The following is a 24,574-nucleotide window of genomic DNA, read 5'->3' on the forward strand; positions in this document are numbered from 1 at the left end:
TTTATTTAGCCTTAAGGATTAGCCTTACATCTAACCCAGTGTTTCCCAACCTTTTGGAGCCAAGGCACATATTTCCCATTACAAGAATCACTTGGCACACCACCAAACAAAAATGTCACAACAAACACATCAGGTCAGACTGACTATTTTTTTCCCCCAAATATTTACCTATCGATATTATGCGCTGCATTGTCTCACTCGCAGCATGGCTATGTAATTTCTTCTTCTTCTTCTTCTTCCAATTTACTGGCAGCTGGCAACCCATTTAACTGGAGCAAGAAGTTGTACTGCCCTCTAGTGGAAGGGAATGTAATTGTTCTGCCCATTACTCATGCTGGTCGCTTAGAGTAGCGGTCCACATCCTTTTTTGCGCCACGGACCGGTTTACATCCAACAATATTTTCACGGCCTTTAAGGTGTCACGGATAAATACAACAAAATAAAACCAGTACTGGTACTGAAAAGAAGATGATTTATTCATAACACACGGGAAAAGACCCAGGGAAACCGAGTTAAAAGCAATTAAAAAAGAAACGCTAAAAAACGATAAAAACCCTGAAAACCATGAATTTCTCACCCGAGCCTCAAATGACCGATACCGGTCCGTGGCCCGGGTTTTGGGGATCGCTGGCTTAGAGTACCAATCAGGTGAAACCAAATAATCTTCCGCGGCACAGTGGTTAGGAAACACTGATCTAACCCAGCATATGATTTTGGGGTTATTTTTTGCTTATTTGAAACACCCATAGAACATATTTAAAGTAGAGGAATTGTTAAGCAGAATAAAGGTCAAAATGCATTTCAAATTTGACTAGAAAGATATGGTTGAGTTTCTCAAACTATGCATGTTTAATAGGTAGCTACAATGCAGCCTAACCCTGCCATTACCCTGAAGTGGTCCACTGTTGGATGTTAAGAGGTTAAAAGGGGTTCTCCACCAGACTTCCAGATTAAAAATTGCAGAAGAACAGGGGAAAAAAAGAAAGACTGCAGGATGGAGTGCAATCCTCTAGCACTATCTACACATAAATGATAGAACACGGCTACTGACAATCTGTTTCCTGCACTGCATCTGATGGATGTACAGCAGTGTATAAACACAAGTGATTAGGAGTCACTCGTGGGTTACTTGTTAGGCAAATGGATTCAGTCAAGTTCAGTGCAAAGCAAGTTGGGTTAATTTACATCATTACAATAAGAAAAGGTCAGATATGAATTTTTTCATTGCCAGGTAAACACAGTTCCAACAAACAGCCAAAAACAAGAGTAAGAGCAGATCTAAAGTGATTCATATAAAAAGATGTGACTCAATTAGAGAAAATTAACTCTGAATGACTGAATCGGCCTCGGGGTGGGCTTGATTTGTTGTCCCTTCCTCTCTCCCTGTTGCTATTGAATGATTTGTTTTTTAAACTTATGATATTAAAGTCCTGTTTGTGGCACATTAGTATATTTGAGGGGACAAACTCCTCAAGATGGGTGGTGACCATGGTGGCCATTTAGAAGTCGGCCATCTTGGATACTTTTGTTCAGTACTTTTGTACTTTTGTTTTCTCAATAGGAAGAGGGCAATGTGACACATCAAACTTATTGGTAATGTCACAAGAAACACAATGCTGTGCTTGGTTTCAGCGTAACTTTATTCTTTCATAAGTTATTTACAAGTTTCTCTTTGTTCACAGCCATTGACATGTCGAAGAGGTTAACACGTGAGTAGCGGATCTAAATTGTGTTGATATCTGGTGAACACAGTAACCGGGTCATTGCAGCAGATTTCAATGCTACAAGACCACCCATCTCCCATGCTACAGTTAGCAAACTGCTTGCTAAGTTTCGTGAAACTGGTTCAGTGTTGGATTTGCCAAAATGTGGACGCAAGAAAACTGTCACTAATGAAGAAACATCAGTGGCTGTCCTAGCTTCATTCAGCAAGAGCCCACAGCGTAGCACTCGCCGCATGTCACTGGAGAGTGGCATTAGTCAAACATCCCGTCGGCGGATATTAGCTACTCACAATTGGCACCCTTACAAACTCCAGCTATGCAGCATCTCAACGAGGATGACCCAGATCGGCGCACAGAATTTGCAGAATGGATAAAACAAATATTGGAACGGGACCCTCAGTTCACGCAGAAGATTTTGTTCAGTGATGAGGCAAACTTTTATGAGAATGGTGAAGTTAACAAACAAAACCACCACTATTGCTCTGACACTAACCCACATTGGATGGATCCCTCCAAGACTGTTGGAACAACAAAAGTGATGGTTTGGTGTGGTATATGGGGTACAACAATAGTGGGTCCATTCTTCATCAATGGAAACCCCAAGGCCACTGGATATTTGAAATTGCTACATGATGATGTGTTTCCCTCTTTATGCACTGAAGCTGGCACGTTCCCTGAGTTTTTCCAGCAAGATGGTGCACCACCACATAATGGGTGCCAGGTCCGAGCATTTCTAGATGAACAGTTTCCTGGAAAGTGGATTGGTCGTCGTGCCAGTTGAATGGGCCCCAAGGTCTCCCGATCAGACCCCCTTAGACTTTTATCTTTGGGGTCATCTGAAGGCAATTGTCTATGGTGTGAAGATACGGGATGTGCAGCACCTGAAACTACGGATACTGGATGCCTGTGCTGGCATTTCTCCTGCGGTGTTGCTATCAGTGTGTGAAGAGTGGGAGAGGAGGGTTGCATTGACAATCCAACACAATGGGCAGCACATTGAACACATTTTATAAGTGGTCAGAAACTTGTAAATAACTCATGAAAGAATAAAGTTACGTTGAAACCAAGCACACCATTGTTTTTCTTGTGACATTACCGATAAGTTGTATGTGTCACATGGCCCTCTTCCTATTGAAAAAACAAAAGTTGTATCCAAGATGGCCGACTTCTAAATGGCCACCATGGTCACCACCCAACTTGAGGAGTTTGCACCCTCACATATACTAATGTGCCACAAACAGGACTTTAATATCACCAACAATTCTCATGTTATTACGGTGTATCCATATAAATGGCCCACCCTGTATAATCCACCCAACTACCCAGAACCATGAGTCTAAACACACTATAGTACACACATTCATTCCTACACACACCTTTTTAGCAAAACCCAGTCCAATCGGTCTATTGAACCAAGAGTATTGATTCTCTCCTCTGCATTTCCTTTTACTCCTCCTTATTCCGGGCCTCCACCACTCTGCTCTGTGCTGTTTTTTTCTAGCCTCTCTATGTCTTAACCAGTCTATATTCTCCCCAGCATGTTGCTGTCTGAGCGTAATTGATTCACCTCTTCACATCCTCCTGTCACAGGAAATATCTGTCTGTCTAGGTTCTTTTTGACCGTGATGGAAACTTAAGATTGAAAGGAAACCTAATCCCAAAAACAGCTTAAGAAGCCAAACTAAAAATCCAGGAAAAGCATGTATTACTTCCAGTGAGACTACTCCATCCAGATGAAACCACTCATTCCTTAACCCTCTTAATCCTTTACACTAAACTTATGTTATCTGAATATTTGTGTTTTGGCTTTTAAAATTTATTCTACAAAATATACCTTACATTTTTAGAAAAAATGTAAGTTTTATATCTATCTATAGAGTTATTTCTGATGGTTAAATCTAGGGGTGGGTTTTGATAATCGATTTATCGATTAAAATCGATTCTGGCTTAGATAACGTGATATCGATTCATTAAAATCCTAAATCGATTTTTTAATATAAATGTATTTTGCCCGAAATATTTACCAGAATCTCAGGTGAAACGTCACAAAACTTTGACAACCAGCAAACAGCTAAAACAGTAAATGAGAGCAGGTACACGGATTCTGCACAAAGACGTGAACACAAAGTGCAGACCTGCGGATCAGAATCAGTGAGATGTCGCCTTTCTCACCCGACGGCACGGACACGGTCAGGGCTGAAAGCCGACAGCTCGCTGATTCTGATGTTTTGGCGGGTCCGCGCTTTGTGTTTATGCCCTTTTTGCACTGATTCTAAAGCTGTTAGTTTTATCTCTCTCCAAACAATATTGGAGCAGCAAAAACCAGCAGCAAAAGAAGATCCAAACTGCGCTTCACATAAACATCGTCATGAATTCCCTCTTACTTTTGCTGTTTTGCTTCCACCACGATAAAATCACACTTCATGCACAGCTCTCTCTCTCTCTCTCTCTGTATACTTCAAGAACAGTTTCCCCTCTATCCCTGAAATCTGTTTTCTGCATTATTTGCTTGGTTGTTACGCACAAGACTACCGTTATTTACAGCGCTGTCGGCCGATTTTTTTTTTCCTTTTACTTACTTCCGAAAAGAAAACCAAATTTCTGCCGTTCAATAGGCTTCTGAACAAATTTAAACTTTTTAAAATTATGCAAAATGCAAAACGCTTAGCTGTGTCTCTAATAAAACCGTTGTAACTTCAGAGGTAATGTTCATATGCTGGTTAATTCTTTCGTTTTTGATGTACTGCAGAATATTTTTATAAAATCCCAGGCCAGGAAAATCACCTTCATGTTTTTCTGTGTTTTATCTTCAGCTACTTTGACACAAAGGCATCTGCTGTGATGCTTACACCTCTGGAAGTCTGGAAAGTGTCAGCTTCCTTTTTATAGATACAAAAATATGTAAATGTACTGATCTGAATTATAATATTTCTGACTGAGGCAAAATTTTCCAGATTCAAATCCAATTGAATCGAATCGAATCGATTCAGGACCTTGTGAATCGGAATTGAATCGATTCTAGAAATCAGTGACGATACCCAGCCCTAGTCAAATCTTATATGAGTTAGCAAAGAGGAGAAGCTGCCATGAGCAAAGGTTAGTTAATGAAGACAGATTTGTTTTTAAATGTGAAACAGTAGTATGAAAGTTTCATTTCTTTGGAGCTTTCAGCATCAAGATTCTAGAAGAGGAGTTTCTTTGATAAATGCAGAAGCAGTCAAACAGAGTAAAACTGTAGCAAAACAGTAGCAATAGATCCCAAAGAATACAAAATAAGATTCAGGTTTTAATAAATTGAAATATTCTTTGGATCTGCACATATTTCTGTTTTTTACACTGTAAATTCTGGTTTACAGTGTACTCAAAACAAGTTAGATAAGACAGTAGTCTTGTAGTAACAATGGATTTTTCAGAGTAGCTCACAACAAACATTACTGAGCATTAACTCTGCAGCTGACAGTCATTGCTATGTTTTTGCATGGAGTTTACCTGCTGTAACATTTAGAGTACCAAATTGTATTTACTGCGTCAACTTCAGCAAAGCAGAAAAAACAAGATTCAAATTTGTGACTTTTCATTTTAATCCAAACAAACTAAATTTTGAAGGGGCCAGGATAAAGATAGCTAGTTTTTATGGCCAAAAAGAAGCCTCAACGCATTCATTGAGTAAAGTTTTACCTATTAAGAGGCTGTGTAGCAATGATTAGCTAAGTCAGTTAGCATTAGTGAGCTAACTTTAACCTCTTAAGCCCCAAGCCTACCTGATCTCCTGCTTTTTGCCCCCGTATCAGGGGGCGTTGGGGCTTAAGAGGTTAACGGACTTTCGGTAATGTCAGGAGCAGTGAGGTACAAATTTAAATTTAATACAAGTTTGATAACTTACCTTATTGTTCTTTAAAAAATAAAATCAGTCTCCAAAAATGTTCAAAATCCAAGCACTCTGTTTGTCTTTACTCTATATGCTGCACTGACTGACACAATCTTCGGACATGAGCAGAGAATACTGAGTGCTTTTCAAATGTACCTCCGCACAAGGAGGAGACGAGAGGAGCTGTGCGCTGAGAACTGAAACAAACGTATACTAGTATTCTTAACCCTCTGGGGTTGAGGGACGTGCCAGCGCATCAAAATCACATGACCAATTTAAGACGACACAGCTACAAGATGCAGCGACTCAGAGTCTCTATTTCAACTTGGGTAGAAAGTGTGGACTTCAAACTATATACCAGTTTTTGAATTGTGTCGATAGGCCATGTAAAACCAGAGTTATGATAAAGAAATACACGCTATGTTTTTTTCTGAACAAAACAGTGGTGTTTACAGCGGGAAGAACAGTAAAAACTACAGACAGCGCTAGCAAACACTCTCTGCTTGTGAGTGAAAAAATGAAAAAGCACCCCTTCCCTATTGGTGTTAAAGTTTACCATGTCAGCCAATCAAAAAAAAAAATGATATTGCAACATGTGGCACTTGGTTGTTTAGGGAGAAGGGGAAGTTTTAGGAGTGACACCAGGGAAGGAAAGCGGGCGAGTAAAAGAAAGAGAGAGGAAGCAAGTTTTCATATGTGAGACATTAGTGACGTTTAGTGTGTTTGCACACAGCAAATCCAGCATGTCCAAATTAACACTGTCAGATTTGATTTCAACACTTTTAAAGTGTCTATATGGGTCCACACCAGAGAGTGTTAATTTAACTCTTTTTGGAGAGTTGGTATGTTAACTCTGATTTAGTGTTAAACACCAAATCTCTCTGGAGTTGATCATTTAACACTTGGTGTTAAGAGTTTATATATTAACTCTCAAAGAGTATTTTAGTTTAACTACATAAGAGTTATCTTCTAATTAATTCTAAAAAGCGGGAATTTTACTGTTCTGAACTTCTAGAAATTTCTTTTGGAAATAAACATTTACTAAAAAGACGCAATGGTTTTTGAAAAACATTTATTCTGAACTGTGCACCACAATTTCAAAACATTTTCTAAAGATGTAACAGTGTACATGTTCTCACTTTCATTAGAATTTCGTTTATCAAAAGGTCTGACATAGGTGAGCTGGTAAATGCAAATAACAGCATTCTCATCACTTATTTCAATAAATACAAAATACAATAGACATGTCCTTCATTCATCACTTTGTGGAACTTCAACGCACTTCTGCTCTCCCCCATATTCCATCTTCACAAGCATATCCTATGTGGAGATTGAATAAAAATTAGTTGACACTAATTAATGGCACAAATCAATTGCAGCACAGTAAAAAAAAAAAAGGAATCCTTTTTGAGCCATTACTTGTGTAAAGTATTTTCCCAAAAGACAAAGACACAGGCAACAGGTAATACTGAACTAAATGTAAAACCTCAACCTTTTTAATTTTTACCTAAACCGTGTGCACAAAACTCTGGAGGGATCTAAATGCTAACGTAGAACTCAGTCGGGACTCGGGACATCTGCTACTGCTGTTTGCTCGTTTTTTATGGGAGATCGTTTTCAGGCTTCAAGTAGCACCATTATACCAACATTTCACATTCTAGACATTGTTTTAGGTGTATTTAACCAAGAAATTTGACTGAAAATTCACCTGCAAGCTTTTTTTCAAGGCTGTGGTATTTGCCCGCAAACAATACCTTTCAGCTAGCTAAAACAGAATATTATGCTATCAGCGAGCAACATGGCTAATGCCTTTCACACAGCTTTGTCTCAACTCCAAAGAGCCACAGAAGTAAAAGCTAATAACAATAATTGAAACAATCTTTGAAAAAATGACTTACCAAGCATGGCAAACAACTCAAATATGTAGAGCAAAATGTTCTGAAACGGCTTCACTTCAGCTTCGATTGGAGCCGTGCAGGGGGCGGAGTCTGTGAATTTACTCTATTGGTGTCATAGCCCCTGTAGGAGTTCAGAGTTAAGAGGTCAAGAGTTAATGTTTCCATTGTAACACCTCCAGATTTGAAATAGAAACACTCATTTTTAACACTCGATTTTAACTACTATCATTTTACACCTCAGAGTTACATTAAAAGAATGTGACTCTACTTAGAGTAAAATTAACTCTAAGACTACTAACACCAAAACATTTAACACTTTTGAATTTGCTGTGCAGGCTATAGTTAGTGTGTTGTGTAGTTATTGTCTTGTATTGTGTGTCAGTTATACTGCTGAATGTCACATTTGTTCCAAAAATGCCATCAAAGGCAGATTCCAGTGTAAACGCTGTTCCCACATGGAAAACTGGATTGATGATACACCTCCTGCTGTCAGACCTGCAGGGTTTAGGCCTTTGCTGTTCTCCTCTGTCTCATACTGAACACAAACTATTTTTTGGACTGGCACAAATAATTCGTGTGCCTTCTTATTTGATGCAGAACACCTGATTGTTCTGTAAATAGATTTAATTTATTATTAAATTATTATTATATAAAAAATGCCTGAGGCCTTGGCTGCATTTTTAGGTAAATAGTACCATATAACTTTTGTATTTGCATTTCAAGTTATGAAAATGATTTGTTAAAAATGTTTGTGAGTTTTACAGTAAAAAAAATATAACTTTTTTCTACTCGGATTTTGAATTTTTTGTCTGAATTTAGATCAATTGTGCTAATATAGTATGCCAAAATGAAAAAATTCAGATCTTTGAGGTTGTGCTGAAAATAATGATACCAAACAGGGCAAGATAAATAGTTTTTAAAGGTGAAATATAGAGGTAAAATCAAAAGTAGTTAAAAACAGCCAATTATACCCTGGACCCCAGAGCAAGGGTGTAGTTTTGGTTGTGGCATTGGTGGGGACGGATGATTCAACCATCGACCCCTGCCCCGTTTCTAATTTTTTCCTTTTTGTTTTTGCTTCTTGATAAAAAAGGAGAAATATACTTGCCTACATATGCTATTCTACATGCTTTTAAACCATTTAAAATTACAATTCATAGTTTTATATGTGAATTATATAATGTTAAATTACTATTAAACAAATGACTTTAGGCTTTACTTTACTTCAGCCATATTCCATATAAATCAGGTATACATAAGTAAAAATAGCTTCAAATACAGTCATGACAATAAAAGAATATGACTTTAAGGACTTAACAACATTACTTCAGTTATAGTACATCAACATCTCTGACACATTAGCACTAAGGGAACACTGAATGATCTGGTGGGTTTTGTCCATAAAACTACTCATCTAAGATTACCACAAAGTAAAAGATCTCTCAGCAACATTATGCAACATTTTAGGCACTACTGCCCTCTATCAGATCAGTGAGCCGGGATGTTTTATTCTAAACATGAACTACTGTTACAGCAACAGACATGGACTACTGGTGCCCCACACAACAAACACATGCCTGCTCCTCTCAGTAGCTAAAATGAACTGCTGGCATATTGGTTTTACATCTATACTGTCCAGTGTCTCCTGGTGGACATGGCATCACATTATTCATGGTTACATACAATTTTAGACTGATGTGGACCAAGCCTAGCACCTACTTGCCAACCTTGAGACCTCAGAATTAGGGACACATTCAAAGGGGCTGGGGGGATATACATGTACATATATATACAAAAAACTTGAATCTTACAGTGTTTATTTATCGGATAAAATAAGTTAAATGTCACCGTTATTATTGTCTGGCCGGAAACAGGCCGGGGGTGTCCAAATTCAGAGGCTGCGTCCACCTGAGGACCCGGCCTTTGTGGTCTAAGTGGGCCGGGTCCTCCGAAAGCCGGGTAGACCGGAAATGAGCGACTGTGAAAGGACGGTCTAGCCTTCAGAATTACGTCACCTGCCGTCTGCTCCTTGCTGTCTAAAATATAACTGGACGCTGGCGTAGATGGTCGAATAAACTGCTGTTTTCACACAGCAGTTTATTCAGCTATGTGAGAACCCCAGAGGAATCCTCCCGAGGGATTAATAAAGTTTTATTTAATCTAATTTAATCTAATAACTTTAATCTCAGCCAAAACGATTTACTCACCAACAAATAAAACACAACTAAAGCAGTGCTTTAGTTGTGAAAAGTTATTTGACGTTTACACAGCTACATTCTCACCTGAAAATGTGTTAAAAGTTTATTTTGCGACCCAGAAAGAGTAATAAGAGTAATATTACTCTTTCTGGGTAAGAGTAAGAGTAATATTAAAACTAAGTAGCTGCAGTAATAGTAGCCATTGTTGGAAACTGGAATTGGCTGGGCCAGTCTGGGATATGGTTTTCAGTTTTGTTGTCCGGGTGGAAAATAGGGAGAAATTGGGGGGAGAATGGTCGCCCCGGGAGATTTTTGGGAGGGGCACTGAAATTCGGGATTCCCCGGAAAAATCGTGAGTGTTGGCATGTATGGCCTAGCATAGCCTGTAACGATATTGTGACGGACATATTATATGAGTGAACTTGACTTTAAGTGACTTACAGGTTTCTTTGAAAAACAATTTCTTATATCCAGGTTCTTCCTTTGCGCTGCCGTCCTCCTCTCCTCCTCGCAGCGCAGGTTTGCCACTGCTGAAACTAAACAGAGCTCCCTGAAAGGCTCAGCCAATCACATTGGCCATATTTGTCACATGACGTAGGACTCCAGTAGAGAACGTAATTTAACTCTTTCTGCTCCGCTCGCTGAATGAGACGCTGACAGATCGTTTTTTTCTTACTATCGGGTTTGTTTTTCTTTACTCGAAGAGATCAAATTATTGGTGGGGACAATTCAATAATCGCTGGATATTGGTGGGGACACGTCCCTTCCGTCCATGCCAAATCTACGCCCTTGCCCCAGAGGGTTAAACTATGTTATACCGGACGTCCACTTTGTTGAAACTACAATGTGCAGAAGATGGACTACAAAATGCACATCTTACTTCATCACAATGTGTTCTAACCCTGCTGTTTTATGCAGGTCATTAAAAAACAGAACAGCCTGCGAAAATATCCCTGCATTAGAGTGCAAAACCTTTCCTTTGAAAGCTGTTAGGTTTACCGAAGAGGCACATATTTGATTCATCTTATCTAATTACCAAATATGTGCCTGTCCGGTTTCAATAGGTGTGTGTTTTATGAAGGGATGCCAAATGCTATAATTTTTCTGCAAAGCTAATTTACCTACGGGTATAAATAAAGTAACCTTGAACCTTGCTCAAACACAAACATCTATCCTTCTTCTTTTTGGTAGACTCAACACAGTTTGGTTTACTGCTTCCTTATGAGTTAAAATCTGGTGTTTTTTCTTCTTTTCTTTTTTTTTACTCTCACAGTGCAGGCACGATCCAATATAACTTGTCAAACAACTTCTGACATCTAATACCAAAGCATTTTGGATCAAAGCAGTATCGCTTCCATCCCTGAAAAAGATACAACCAGGTTCAGCACCTCTGATATCCAATCCTGTAGACTGATAGGGGAAAGTACAAGAACCTTGATTAGAGTAATGCAGCATGTAGGAGCTAGAATGACTCGAAACCAAATGAGTCTCCTATCTCGTGCCACAACCTTTCCATCTCCAGAAAAGCAGCGTCCAGTATACCAGTGTCCGTTACTTAGTCACTGGTATCTTTCCATATGTACCTATGTATCTTATTTAACACATCATCTTGTCCTGAACTCTTACTGTCACCTCTAAAGTCAAATGTGAATTTTAAGAATTATTTTTTCCCCCACAGGATCCTGTTAGAATACAATCAGCTAACACCACAGACAAACAGAGACCTGAGACTGCAGAGGAACACAATCTGCCTCTCTGCTTCAAACACTTCTGACATTCAACCCTTTACACAGACAAGCTGAACATTTTTTTATCAATCTAGAAATCAGCTGCTGCAGTCAGTGTCATATACACAACATCACTGCCTGAAGACACTCAGAACAAAGAGCAGCTGATAAAACCGACTGTCGAATACAACTCTGTCATACCCCTCTGACTAGGTGAGGGAGTGGTTTTTTTTTGTGTCGTTTAGCACAACACACGAGAAACCATATACCTACCACGAATATATCCAGGGTAGGTACAGTTTAAAGTCCTTAAACAACAGAAATATCATTTTAGTGTAAACAAGCTCTCCAGGTAGCTCTGAATGTCATTTAAAATCGTGCGATAAAGTCAAAAAAAGCAAAGACAAACCCAGCTTTTCTTGTCTAAATTTGGACACACAGGTCCATAAATACAGCGATTTGTTACTGCAGGGTCAGAAAAAGGGTCAAACAGCTCCCCTGACAAATTCTACATTTACAGAGTTACTTGTTTACACATACAACAGTTGCATGGCCATGTGCCTTTTCTGTAGCTTGCTCTACTGTCTTAACCATCTTAGGTGTAAAATTGTAGTGACTTTGTCACAAGGGGTTTTGGTAAATGGACTGATTCTTAGCACTCAAAGCACTTTATACAACATGCCTCATTCACCCATTCTTACAAACACTTTTTTCTGTGCTTTCTGTCTAGCATTAACACTGCAATTGATGCCCAAGGATGTTTGGCATGTACACCGGAGCAGCCAGGGATTGAACCACCAGCTTTCCAATTAGTAGATGACCTGCTCTACCTCCTGAGCAACACCCAGGCAGTTACTAAATTTACAATAAAGAATAAAATAAAACAAAGCAAACAAACAAAAGAAAAATATTTGGTACTACCAGTGCTGCCCCTCAGTCGCCTAGTAGATGGATCTATTGTATAAATCTGAAAATCCTCAGTGACTTCAACCTCTTTGAGGTTTTTATTAAAGTCCAATATTGCATATAATCATTACATATAAACTACTGTTAGTATTAAAACCAACTTAAGATGATCAGTAACCATTAAAACACACTAAGCCAGACAGCTGTTAACATGGCTGTGTACTCACTGCCTTTAAAACACTGCAAATCAATAATCTAATCAAGGGCAATCATGGCTCCATTAGGTATTAATCAGGCTCTGTAATTACATGTGAACAAGGTAATTACACTTTGATAACATGTAACCACCTCAGTGGGCTGTGCCTTGCATTCAGAGCATGTCTCCCTCCTGCTTGGTTAACTGTGATGCCTCTGCTCTTGGCTGTTTTACTGAAGAAAGCTCAGCACACTGCAGTTCCCTCTCGAAATTACAAAAGCAGGCTTGAGTCTGCTAACATTGAAAATACAAGTGCCTGTTTAAGTTGCTAAGACTGAGCAATGTTAATGCTTTCTAAAGTAGTTAGTTTTGAGCACACATGTCACATTGCTTGCTTGAAGAAGTTCCTTTTCAAAACTGTTCACATTTACTACATACACACACCAGATGGCAGTCATTAAAAAAGGTCAGACAGGTCCTTCCACTGAATAAGAACTTATTTTAGGTTGATAAAGGTAATTTAGTCTTCCAGTTAACAGAGTGTTGGAGCATTTTAAATCTGTTGCTGACATTCCCAGATGACTGGATTACATGTGAATCTACTCACTTAAAAACAAAGTAACTGAGAAAAAATGAAGCTAAGACTGAGACCCCCTGAGTTAAGACAGAGCAACATTTTAGTGGCTTTCATGGAAGTGTTTTCTAAGACCGAGACTTGAACTGCAACAATAGTGTGCCTTTCAGATCTGAGCTGATTGAACCTGTTTGAAATGTTAAATGAGACCTGAGGCCGGATATGAAGTGGCTGCATTTTTACCCGACTTCAACATGCTGACTCAATTTATCAAGCTGAACTAACAGATCTTCTACTGCTCACTGTGTCAATGGCATTTACTTTATTGATAATTCTTAACATCCATCCCATTTTAGTTTTTTTTTCCATTGGACTCAAAGTAAAAATATCATATTGACAGTAGATAACAGAAAATGTTTTTTAAAAAGTGCTTCCTGTATGTGTTCAGACAAGTCTTCCTGTCTGACCACACTTTGTACTTAGGTTACCAGGAGTTAAAGGATTACCTTTGCTGAATATTTTTAGGAATATGATACAAAACATGTGGAATAATAACACTTATGTTATGTTTTACTTGGGCAAAACTGCAGTTGGGGTAAGTCATCAATGATAACCCAGGTTTCTAACACTGCAATTGAAAAATGCAACTTATGAACTTATTTTTATTAAACTGTCCTCCAAGGTTTTCACAAACTGACACACCTCAAAAACTATTCACTTTTTTTTTTTTTTTTTACCAGAGATCCCTTTTCACCTTCCTCTACAACAGAAAAATATGGTATGGTTTGGGTTTGGGTCAATACCAGTGATGATTTTGGCCTCTTCTGTCCCCTGATTGTAAATTCTTAGGAGAACAATTTTTTTAAAAAACCCACAAATGTTATAATCTGATCACACGCAGTTTGATTTAGGAGTACTTAGATCTCATAAGGTTATTGTTTCAAATTTATTTAAGATAAATGGAAACCTATTAATACAATTTGACAAGTTTGACACATGCATGTTAGCACAGATCAATATGACCAGAAAAACACTATCAAATATATGAAGCAGCTTAATGCATCCCTGCATGGCACGGAATTTTTTTTCTATTGCTACATTAAGCTACAAAATTCTCACCTGATGTTACAAACTCCATAAGCTACAAATGTGTACCCCCTGTTTGTGGGGTACATTAAGTGTACCTCAGAAGGTGCAAGACCAGTGGCAAGCCTTTGTACCTCAACAGGTAGAAAAGTATTAAAGTGTAAAACAGAAACAAACCCTGTGTAATGTGCTCACAAGCAAATCACAAAAATGCCCTGATTTCACATAAGTCCATGAGAAGCAGCAGAAAAAAGGCACAGCAATCTTCCTGCCATCTGTGTCTCATCTGTAGTCCCAACTGAGGCACCTCTGAGCAGAGCTGGATCTATACTTCAGCTACAAATGCTTCAGGCTCAGCACTAATGTCGCTCTTTTACACATTTTAAGATGGAAGAGATTAAATAAATCACCTCCCCACTATCCACCTCACATAAATATGACTCCCCGGTAACTTCAGACCTCGAGGCATTAGGGAGGGCGACATTAAAAAAAAAAAAAAGAAGTGAAACGATGGTACTGTAACTCAAATTAAGGCACAAATCTGTGAATGACAAATGACAGCAGAGGATAATGTGAACACTACAAGTACAAGTAAAGTGGAATGGCTAAACAGACTGATGGAGAACGGCTACACACACACACACACACACACACACACACACACACAAACAGAGTAGGAAAACCAAATGGATTGCAGCAGTCTGCAGCAAAACGATTAAAAACATATACTGTATGTGAAAGCAGAAGTCATGCACAAAAGTTGAGAAAAGGAAAAAAAAAAGTAAACACACACACACACGTGTGCACACACAGATACAGAAAAGTCCCACTGAAATGCCTATTATAAATCAACTCAAAGCAGCAGCCCTTATGCTTCAAAGTCATCTCTGAATCGCTTATCCACTCATTGAGCCGCACTATAGGAATACCAATTTATAGTCTTCTATCATATCACTGAAAGAGACAAGGGGACAGAGTGAGGTGAGGGGCGAGAGAGGCAGGGAGAGAGAGAGTGAGAATTTCAAATACCTGTTTATACATTTGAATTGCACAGAAACAGAAAAAAAATTACTGATGTTCACTCCTGGCATATATGAATATATGAATACACTCTCTCTCTCTCTCTCTCTGTCTCACACACTGACACACACACACACACACACACACACAGTAGTCCCAGAGCTGCAAGATAAGAGAGGAGAGTGTTCTGGGGAGAAAGCTTCCTCATTGGTGTGCAAGGCTGCACATGTTCCAACCCTCCTTTCTATCCCCTCTGTGTGTGTGCGTGTGTGTGTGTGTGTGTTCATGTCCGCGTGCTAGCATTCCCTCTCTTTCCTTCACAGCTACTAAAAAGACACAGAGGACCTATTGTGCCCAAGGAAGGAAAATCACTCCATTTTCAGAAAAGGAGAGGAATGAACAGCACTCCCTCTCTCTCCCTATCTCTTGCTTCTCCCCTCCCATTCACGCGGCAGCTGAAATGGTGAAGCTTGTTAAAAAGGAAGCCCGCATGACAGCATTCACAGCTTAGCTTACCGCAGCATTCCCCTACCCTCTCGCACGCCATGCGCCTTTGCACCAGAAACCGTGGATGAAAGCAACTCGATACGCTGTCTCAAAAAAGAAAAGTTAAGGGGCCATGAGCGAGAGAGGGAGGAAGAAGAAAGAGAGGGGAACGGGTAGAGAAAATGTGAGGATTTGGAGTAAATGAGGTGTTTCAGTGGGAATAGCAGAACAACATTAAAAAGAAAGAGCTTTGTTTTATTATTATTACCTGTTCAGGGTTGCAGTGTGTTTGCTCAGGAACACAGTCTGGCTGCAAACCATATTATTTCAAAAAACTGCCTACTGAGAGAAAGTCAGGCTCCTGCCTGCTAATACTAGTTTACAAAAATAATACGGGAACTTTGCAATCCAATGATCCAGTGATGTAAGTAGCTCAACTCTCATTGGACAAATAGATAATTATGGTCAGTTGATGTAGTTCTTGTGTGTGAGTGTGTGAATGTTGGGTAAAAAGCACTTGTGTGAATGAGGCTTGAAATAAGAAAGTGCTTTGAGCGCTCAAATAAAGTAGAAAAGCACTATTTATGTACCAGTTCATTTACTTTTGCTGGGATAAATGTTGAACTATGATGATCTTGTTCTTTAGCCCAGGTATATTTTCTCATATAGTAAATTACCATTTTTGGTTTTCATATCGTTGTTTTGAAAGTTCAGTCACTGGTAACAAGCCAACCCAGGACTTTCTTGTCATTTTCCCAACTGGCAGGTTTATTGACCAGATTGCTGTTGTGGTAGTCCTAGATTTCATGCAGCTGTTTCTCCAATCAGTATCTTTTTCTGCATCTGGATGAACTCAAACTCCACCAGCTTATGTTGATGGTGAACATCACGGTTATGCTCTGGAGGTTCAGGAGAGGACCAGGAGGGCCGAACCTGCAGGTCTGAGCACCAATGTTCTGACAAAACTACTGTTGAAAGCTGCAGCCAGCTGATATTTGATTCATGGTCACATGTTTGCGTCCATTTGTGTAGCTACAAAGAGAATTGTTGTAAGAATTCATCTTATGCACAGGCCTTACATCATTCAAAGGTCAACAGCACAGACCTGTGGAACTGGTGCCATGCGAGGGCCAACAACTGATTGGTGAACAAAAAAGAAAGTGACATAGGTTCACCATAAAAATGAAGACATCAAGCATACAAGATTAAAAAAAATCAAGCAAAAAAAGAAAGTCCATAGTTCTGTCATTGCACGACTGGGAGATGTGGTAAAAAGATCTGAAAATCTGCTTTCCATTTGAAAGGTGTTTTTTTCTAAACTATAGTTTCTCATATGATTCAGTGCAACCAGATCATCTTGTAGCAAACCAGCACATGTAACCGTACATATGCAATATGCACGGCTCGCCCAATGCCTTTAAGCTTAAGCAGACCTATTTTAGAGCAAGGATTTCTAGCTGAATTAAAACAGACAAAAAAAGAACACTGGAAAATACAACCGTTTCAATGAAATGGAGTAAAAACGTACTCATCTCCTTGGCGTGAGACTCTCTGCTGGTCCCAGCCATCAGATTGGAACGAGGCCCTGTTACCGACAACATTTCAGCACCCTGGACAGCAACACAATAGCCTGGAGTTATCCAGCAGAGGCAGGAAAACAAGGACAAAAGACAGAGGAGGAGGTGAAGGAGGGCAGCAAGCCAAAGGACATACAAAAGGAAGAAGTGAGGGAAGAGAAGAATTCGGCTGCTGGGAGGCCATTCACACAGAATACAAAGAGCCAATGTCAACTTGGGTAGGACTTGAAGGGCAGAAAACAGAATTAGCATTAGAGTGGCCTGCAGAGTTCATCCATGTCGCACGCCTGCGAACGAGAGGAGGACAGGCCAAAAAGTGTAGAGGGGGATGACACAAACAGCAGTCATTTTCCAACAGCAGCTTGCTGTCATGGAAAATCAGACCTCTTAATGCTGTGCAGCACATTTTCTTTTACTGCTCCTCAAAATGGTACCCCCACCCTGAGAACAATTCTATTCAATGCAAAGTTCACAAAGTAGCCAAATAGAACCCAAATAGCTGGCATTACATGTGGAGAAATGCTGTCAGCCCTCTGCATACTGCAGCCTGCCCTCTATTTCAAGTTTCCTTTTACTGCTTACTCACAAGGGGCTACCTACTACTTTTAATTGCAACATTAACGACAGTTCTTCTCTCCTGCAAGATTAAAATGCTCAAGAAGGAGCAGTTGTTAAAAGAAAAAGCCACATTCTCTATTTACATACCTCCCTCAAGTCCAGCTGGTTTCTTTTCTGCCAATACAAGCAGCACTTAAGATATATTTGGACAAACCCTTGACCCTGTTGAAGAAAAAACTGAACCTTGTAGTGACCCACACTGGGGATGGATTTTCAAGGAAGTGTTGAATGGCTAAGTTAGCCACAAAGAAGCTCCCACCTTGCAAAAGGTTCTTGAAAATAACTTAAAAAGGCAGCTTTGCCAGAGAACTACAAAACACTGACATCTGGTTAAACTCTTAACATCCACATGATTGCTGGTGACCCGATGAGACCTGGAGCTGGTTTACATTGACTTCTTTATGTGCAAGTTTCACCTATTTGCAATACCCAAAAAGAAATTTCCTGACACAAGATGTATAAGGTCAAAATGTATGTAAGAGACTCAGAAGATAATGTCTTCTAAACTGCCAAGAATGCAGTCCAACCCTAACTCTACCCCTGTGATTTGCCAGCCACCAGGTGATGTTATGAGGCTATAAAGTGAAAGGTGAAAAGATGTTTAGAAAAAGAAGTCATCACGTATATTGAGTCACAAAGGGAAAATAGAGGCCGTCTTCTTCTGCCACATTGCTACAAATCCTGTCCACCAAGCAGGATTGATTTTAGGGATAAATCTAGTTGTGACCTCTAAAGAAGCGTTCCTTTATGTCTAAATTTGGTTGAAAATCTTTTCTGCACATTAGAAAGAATTAAATAAAGGCTAAAGTTGGTTCAAAACTTAAAGTGTGAGAGATACGTGCATCACATGTTGGTGTTTCAAAAATACGAGCATGCGTCTCCAAACTAACATCATTAATATATATATATATATATATATTGAGTGAGACGGTCTCAAGCAAATTTTACCATGAAATAGAAAGAATCATTTATATGTAGATATATATAACAATGTTCTATTTTTTAAAGAGCCCATTAGTACTGGTTTGTACATGATGAGTAGCTGTATGATGATTGCCATCTCAAAGACAAACGAAGGTTGATCAAATGCTGCATTTGTTTGCTCTACAAACACAGAAAATATAGCTAGGTATGATCTAAAAGTCTAAACCATCATGTCTGTAGAAAATTTAACCCAGTTTTCCCCTGCTCTAAAATCTGCCTGGTGTGCAGTACATGGCTAATTTGACTATCCACTATTTCTTTTTCAAGCTTTAATCTACAGAAAACTTCCCCATAGACACAATTCAAGGTTGAAAGAATTGATCCAAGCTTTGTTTTACAATGATGACTTTTCCCATTTCACTTTTCAACCATATTCAGTTCTTCAGCCCTCTGATATCAAGGTTATAATCCTGACCCTTTCAGTCAGGATTATAGTCTGACAGCCTTAGACATGATTAGCCAGTTTTCCACTTCAGTACATCTGCAAGACAGCCAGCAAACCCGAACCCAGACCCAGAGCACTAAGAAACACATGTAGATCTTTGGGCTAAATCTGGTCAGACAGTCAAGAAAAATAAAAATAAAAAAATGTCTTAGGGGTCACTTGGACATGACTCGCCAACACTTCTGTAAACTCCCTGGACAAGCAAATGATGACTGAGCAGAAGCCGACATTCACTGACATCTGCTGCTTGGTAGGAATGCAGCAAATATCTTTCAGCTGCAGGAGAAAAGGGGAAAAAAAGAAATCTCGTCAATCATTAGAGGGCCCATCACATTTCATTACAGACAGAGTGAGTGAGAGAGGAGGAGGAGGAGCTGCAGGCAGGCTCTATTTTCATTTTCTCTGGCTGTAACCACACACACACACACACACACACACAGCAGTCGGCACAGCGTAACGCCACATCCAAAAATAATCATGCACAGTGGAAACAAAATTCACTCCCAGCTCAGGATCTTGACAAAGTGCTTCAGTGAAAATTTAATTGCGCTGCTTTGCCGCACTGTATTGCTCCCCTATAGCATACAATGTTGTCTAGAAGTTGTACAGCTCCAAAGACACATAGCAAAATAATATGGTCTTCCCTGGCAGGAACCAACATATAACTTCACACCCAGTCTCGAGTTCACTTTTTTTCTTTTTTTTCTTTTGAAACGGACAAATAAATCTTCTATTTTACATAAAGATTTCTTTAAAATACAGCACTTTGAAAAAGAAAAAAAAGGACATTTCCAGTTTGCAGAGAGCATCGTTGCTAAAATAGTTGAGTGCAAAGGCACTTTCTGGGATAAGTATCATATGATTTCGCCATTTCTCGGGTGTTGAAAAGGTTTTCTTTGATGGTTTTAACACTCACCATTTATCTGTGTAGGCTAAATATGTACAGGAATGTCAATCCTCTTCTACAAAGAATAACTCTTTTTGTCTTTGTCACTGGGAAAATAAAATACAGTTTTTGTACACAGTCCTGCCCATTTTGGATACCTGCTGTCATCAAAGTCTTTTTCTTTTTTTTAGAATATCCTTTTTCCAAAAATGAAGAAATAATTTATACCTTCCAGAAGAAAAAAATAGACCTGCATAATAATATACTTCTTATATTTCTTTTATACATCTTGGAAAGAAAAAAGAGAGAGAAGAAAAGCAAGAGAGAGAGAAAAAAAGATCATCAGAGGCTTCTGTTCACTTCCAGTCTGTCATGTAGGATTGAACACAGATAGATAAGATAGATATATAGAGAGGGCTATTATTACAGTAACAGCGTGATTATTACGAATGCGGCCGTTGTCACTATCTTACAGTTGGCTCATGGCAGTCTGTTTCTCCAGAACCTCCAGGTAGTCGGGTTCTGCTTTTAGCTTCCCAGGGAGCAGGAGTGGGTGCTCGTTTTTAGAAGGGTGTTCGGGCCCAAAGTATTTCCTCGGGGTGCCATACAACACAGTTTTGTTCACCCTGTCCTGGCTGCTGATGTGCCTCCGTGCTGTGGCAGCCTCATAGGGGGGCACGATGCAAGGTCTCTTAGGCAGAGTGCAAAAGTTGTAGGTGAATGGAGGGATGCCTGCCGTTGTGGGGAGCTCTTTGTTGGGCCTTTCCCCTAAGTTCTGATACAACATCTCAGGAGGCTCCGGGGTGACCAAGCCACATGACGTTGGAGATTTATCCATAAAATCCACTGTGCTGATGGTGTAGGCCCCTGGGCTGCGGTGGAGGATGTCGTCCTTCTTTGTGTCCAGAGGCCCAAAGCTGAGCTCCTTCAGGTTGCGGTAATAAGCCACCTGTTCACCATCCTTCTGCATGTAAATAGGGTTTTGGCACATGGAGCCCACGGGCGGGGGAATGTAGTTATAAACGTGGCTTTCAGAGCTTTTGTCTTGGGTTGGTTCAGGAGCGTAGGAGCCATACTGCACTTGGAAAGAGTTGAGATCTAAGTTGTTAGCTCCTGTGGGGATGTGTTCGACCCCTTTGCGCCGTTTTAGAACAAAAACAAAGAGGCCAGCGCCAAAGCAGACCGACAAGATGAAAACCACAAGGAGCCCAAGTATGAGGACTGAAAGGGGGACCTCGGGGTGTAACTCAGGGGTGTGGAGGCGGGATTCAGTGGGGCTGACTGAGCTGAAAGAAGAAGACGGGGAAGAAGAGGGAGAAGAAGAAGAGGAAGAGGGGGTGGGGGGTTCAGTGCGAGGGCTGATTAATGTGGGAGCTTTCGTAGGGGGTGCCTGCTGCAGTGGGGGCACCTCGCTGGGCTCAGGGCAGATGGCCTCATTGCGAAGGGAGCGCAGCAGGCGCCCCGCATGCTTCGAGGGGGAATCACAGGTGATTTCATTAACCACCACGCTGGTACTGGACAGCTCCATCCAGTTTTTGAGGGCGACGATGTCACAGGTGCAGTCCCAGGGGTTCTCCTGCAGGTCGATCTGAATGAATGCAGACAGCTGGTCTAGAACACCACGAACCGGAAGGTAGGAGAAATGATTATTCCGCAGGTTGAGTCTTGTTAGCATGGTGCCCCCGAACACGTTGTCAGGGAGGGATCGCAGCAGGTTGTTGTTGAGAAACAGCAGCTGAAGGTTGTGAAGTGAGTTAAATGTTTGTGGTAAAATTTCCTTGATGATGTTATATTCCAAGTAGAGATACTGGAGAGACTGCAGACCAGCAAAGAGAGACTGAGAGAGTGATTCAATATAATTCCCATTCAGATATAACCGTCTGAGGTTTGTGAGATTCTCAAAAGCGCCTTCTTGAATCACTGCTATCCTGTTATTCCCTAAATGCAGCAGCTCCAGCGAGCTGTACTCAGTCAGATCAGTTCTGTAAATCATTTGTAAATAGTTACCAGTGAGGTGGAGTTTCTTTGGGTAGGAGGGCTTGGGGTGAAGCTCAGTAATGTTGTGTAACTTCCGCTCTTGGCAATTGATGTTCAGTCCACTCTCTGGATTTTGTGACGTGCAAACGCACACACTGGGACACAGCATGGGCACAGGGGAGCGTGTTTGGTAAACCATTATGGGCCCAAAGACGTGTTTGTCCTTTGAGAGGCGAGGGGTGGGTCTGTAGCGCATTTTGGGAGGGCGAGAAGCTTTTGGGGCTCGGGTGGGGGTGTTAATACCAGGGTGGTAGGTCGGGGCCAGGGCCCCTGGAAAATGAGAGTCGGAGGCAGGGTGAACACGCTCCCCTGCGTTCCTGCGGGGGCACAGATCCTGCTTTATGAGCTGTGTGATGTCTTTGCCATGCAGCCTGAATGGCGTCTCACACACTATGTCCCCCACAAACACAGAGATGGTGTCCAGCCAGGATTTGAGGGGGATTAGATCACAGGTGCAGTTCCACGGGTTCTCCTCTAGCTGAATCTCCATGATGCCACCTATGTGCTCCAGGACCCCCGCAAAGGGCAGCATCTTCAGTCGGTTACCACGTAAATCCAAATGCGTGAGGAGCACAAAGCGGAAGATATTAGGAGGCAGAGACAACAGCAGGTTGTCGTTGAGGATCAATACTTTGAGCTTGTTCAGCTTACTGAAAGCGCCTGGCTCGATGGCACTGATATAATTATAATCTGCCTGTAAATACTCCAAACTCTCCAATCCCGTAAACGTGTCCTCTTTAATCACCTCCAAGTTATTGTTGTTCAAGTGGAGCCGCTTCAGGAAGCGGAGCCCATTAAAAGCGCCCGGTCGGATCTCCTGCAAGCCGTTATTTCCCAGATGCAACGAGGTGACATTGCCGTAATTGACGAACTCATTTGCGCTGAGCCGTGACAGGAAGTTTCCGTTCAGAAAAAGCTGGGAGATTTTATTGGGAGGCGCCTGAAACTGGCTGACGGTGGTAAATCCTTTATTCTCGCAGTTGATGTTCAGGATGTTCTCTCGCTCTTCGCAGACGCAGCGCGTCTTGCAGATATCTTTGGAGGCTGAAGTTTTGCGGCTCTCCGTTTTGGACGGTGACAGGCTGGTGACCGTGAGGACGCTCAGCAAAAGGACGCCGCTCAGCATTTTTACAGCCAGGAAAGGTCGCTGAAATATAGATCCAGCATTTAAGTTTGCTGCACGAGCCTGGGATGGAAGATATGGGGGTGGGAAAAAAAAGAAAAAAAACTGGGAGTGAGTCCTCACTGTAGGGAGAGAGGGGAGAAAAAAGGAGGTAGAGGCGCTCACACGGACACAAACACGCGCTCATACAAGCTCAGAGGCGCGCGGGGGGAAAAGGCGCACCGCCGTTATTTGGTATAAAAAATGGGACCGTGACGCACAGGGGATGCGCAAATCTTTCCATTGACCTTCACGATGATTTCCAAAAACTGTTTTAAATCCCTCACAAATGTAATCTATCCTTGACAAGCAAAAGACACAAACCACCGCGAATCGCCGGGATCCTGCTTGTTGGATGAACTTGGCACATTGTCAGAGGCAGAGAAAAAAAGCCGCTTACTGCAACCCTCTTTTTCCTTTAAGAGAGCTCCGATTTATTCAGCGGCTTCACGCAGATCAGCAGCAGCTGCAGCCAAATATTCACAGGGAGACAGTGGCCGCGAAACGCTGCCTCGTTTCCACTCCACGCAGAAGAGGCGCTCCATTATAGTCCAGGCAGGAAAAAGCACTTAAAAAAGATCCAGAAAAATTGCGCAAAGACGCACCATGACGAACGACTGGCAGTCCTTATAACCTTCTTTCTTTTTCTTCGTTTTCCCTTTTAAAGAAAAGAGGAGGGCAAAAGTGAGTTCGCAGAAAGAAAACAGGAGAAAAAGCAGCGCTGTGATTGAAAGAGAAGTACAGGAGAGAAATATTCCCGGAGCTGAGACATAACTACAGCCTGTGTTGTCCTCCTCCTCCGCTCCGCACACTGAGAGCAGCACTGAGCGTCTGCTGCTGCTGCTGCTGCCCGACTGCGTTCGTGTGTGTTTGAGAGAGAGAGGAAGGAGCCCATGGGGCCGTTACGTCACCTACACAGTCAACACACACACACACACACGGGCTGAGAAGGAAACCAGCAGCCCGCAAAACGATACGTCTTTTTTATTGACTCCGACCGCATAGCAAACTTATCTTTTCCCAAAGTGAATGCGAATTTTACTCCTGTCTCTGCAAGCAAGGAGAAAGTTTTATCTAGAAATAAGGGATGCTATAAGTTTATCAGTGTGTGTGTGGTTTTAGAAATGGAAGTTTGGTGGGGGGGGGTGTCTGCTCTCTAAAGTTTAAGATTACTTTTCAAAG

General features: G+C 41.0%; 1 protein-coding gene across 1 annotated transcript; it reads right to left on the minus strand.

The window, feature by feature from the left end:
* Nucleotides 1–4,060: 4,060 nt before the first annotated feature.
* On the minus strand, nucleotides 4,061–24,264 carry slitrk2 (SLIT and NTRK-like family, member 2). The gene is made up of 3 exons (XM_085178785.1): nucleotides 9,268–24,264; nucleotides 5,542–9,040; nucleotides 4,061–5,465 (listed from the first exon to the last, which is right to left on the minus strand). Exon 1 carries the CDS (start codon nucleotides 23,354–23,356, stop codon nucleotides 20,663–20,665), a length of 2,694 nt encoding a protein of 897 aa, XP_085034911.1. The 5' UTR covers nucleotides 23,357–24,264; the 3' UTR covers nucleotides 4,061–5,465; nucleotides 5,542–9,040; nucleotides 9,268–20,662.
* Nucleotides 24,265–24,574: the final 310 nt, after the last annotated feature.

Source organism: Neolamprologus multifasciatus, chromosome 2 (genome assembly GCF_963576455.1).
Source record: "Neolamprologus multifasciatus chromosome 2, fNeoMul1.2, whole genome shotgun sequence".
NCBI classification, from domain to species: Eukaryota; Metazoa; Chordata; class Actinopteri; order Cichliformes; family Cichlidae; genus Neolamprologus; species Neolamprologus multifasciatus.

Excerpts from the sequence above, each read along its gene's own strand:
- slitrk2 (XM_085178785.1), bottom strand. The coding sequence starts at position 23,356 with ATGCTGAGCGGCGTCCTTTTGCTGAGCGTCCTCACGGTCACCAGCCTG.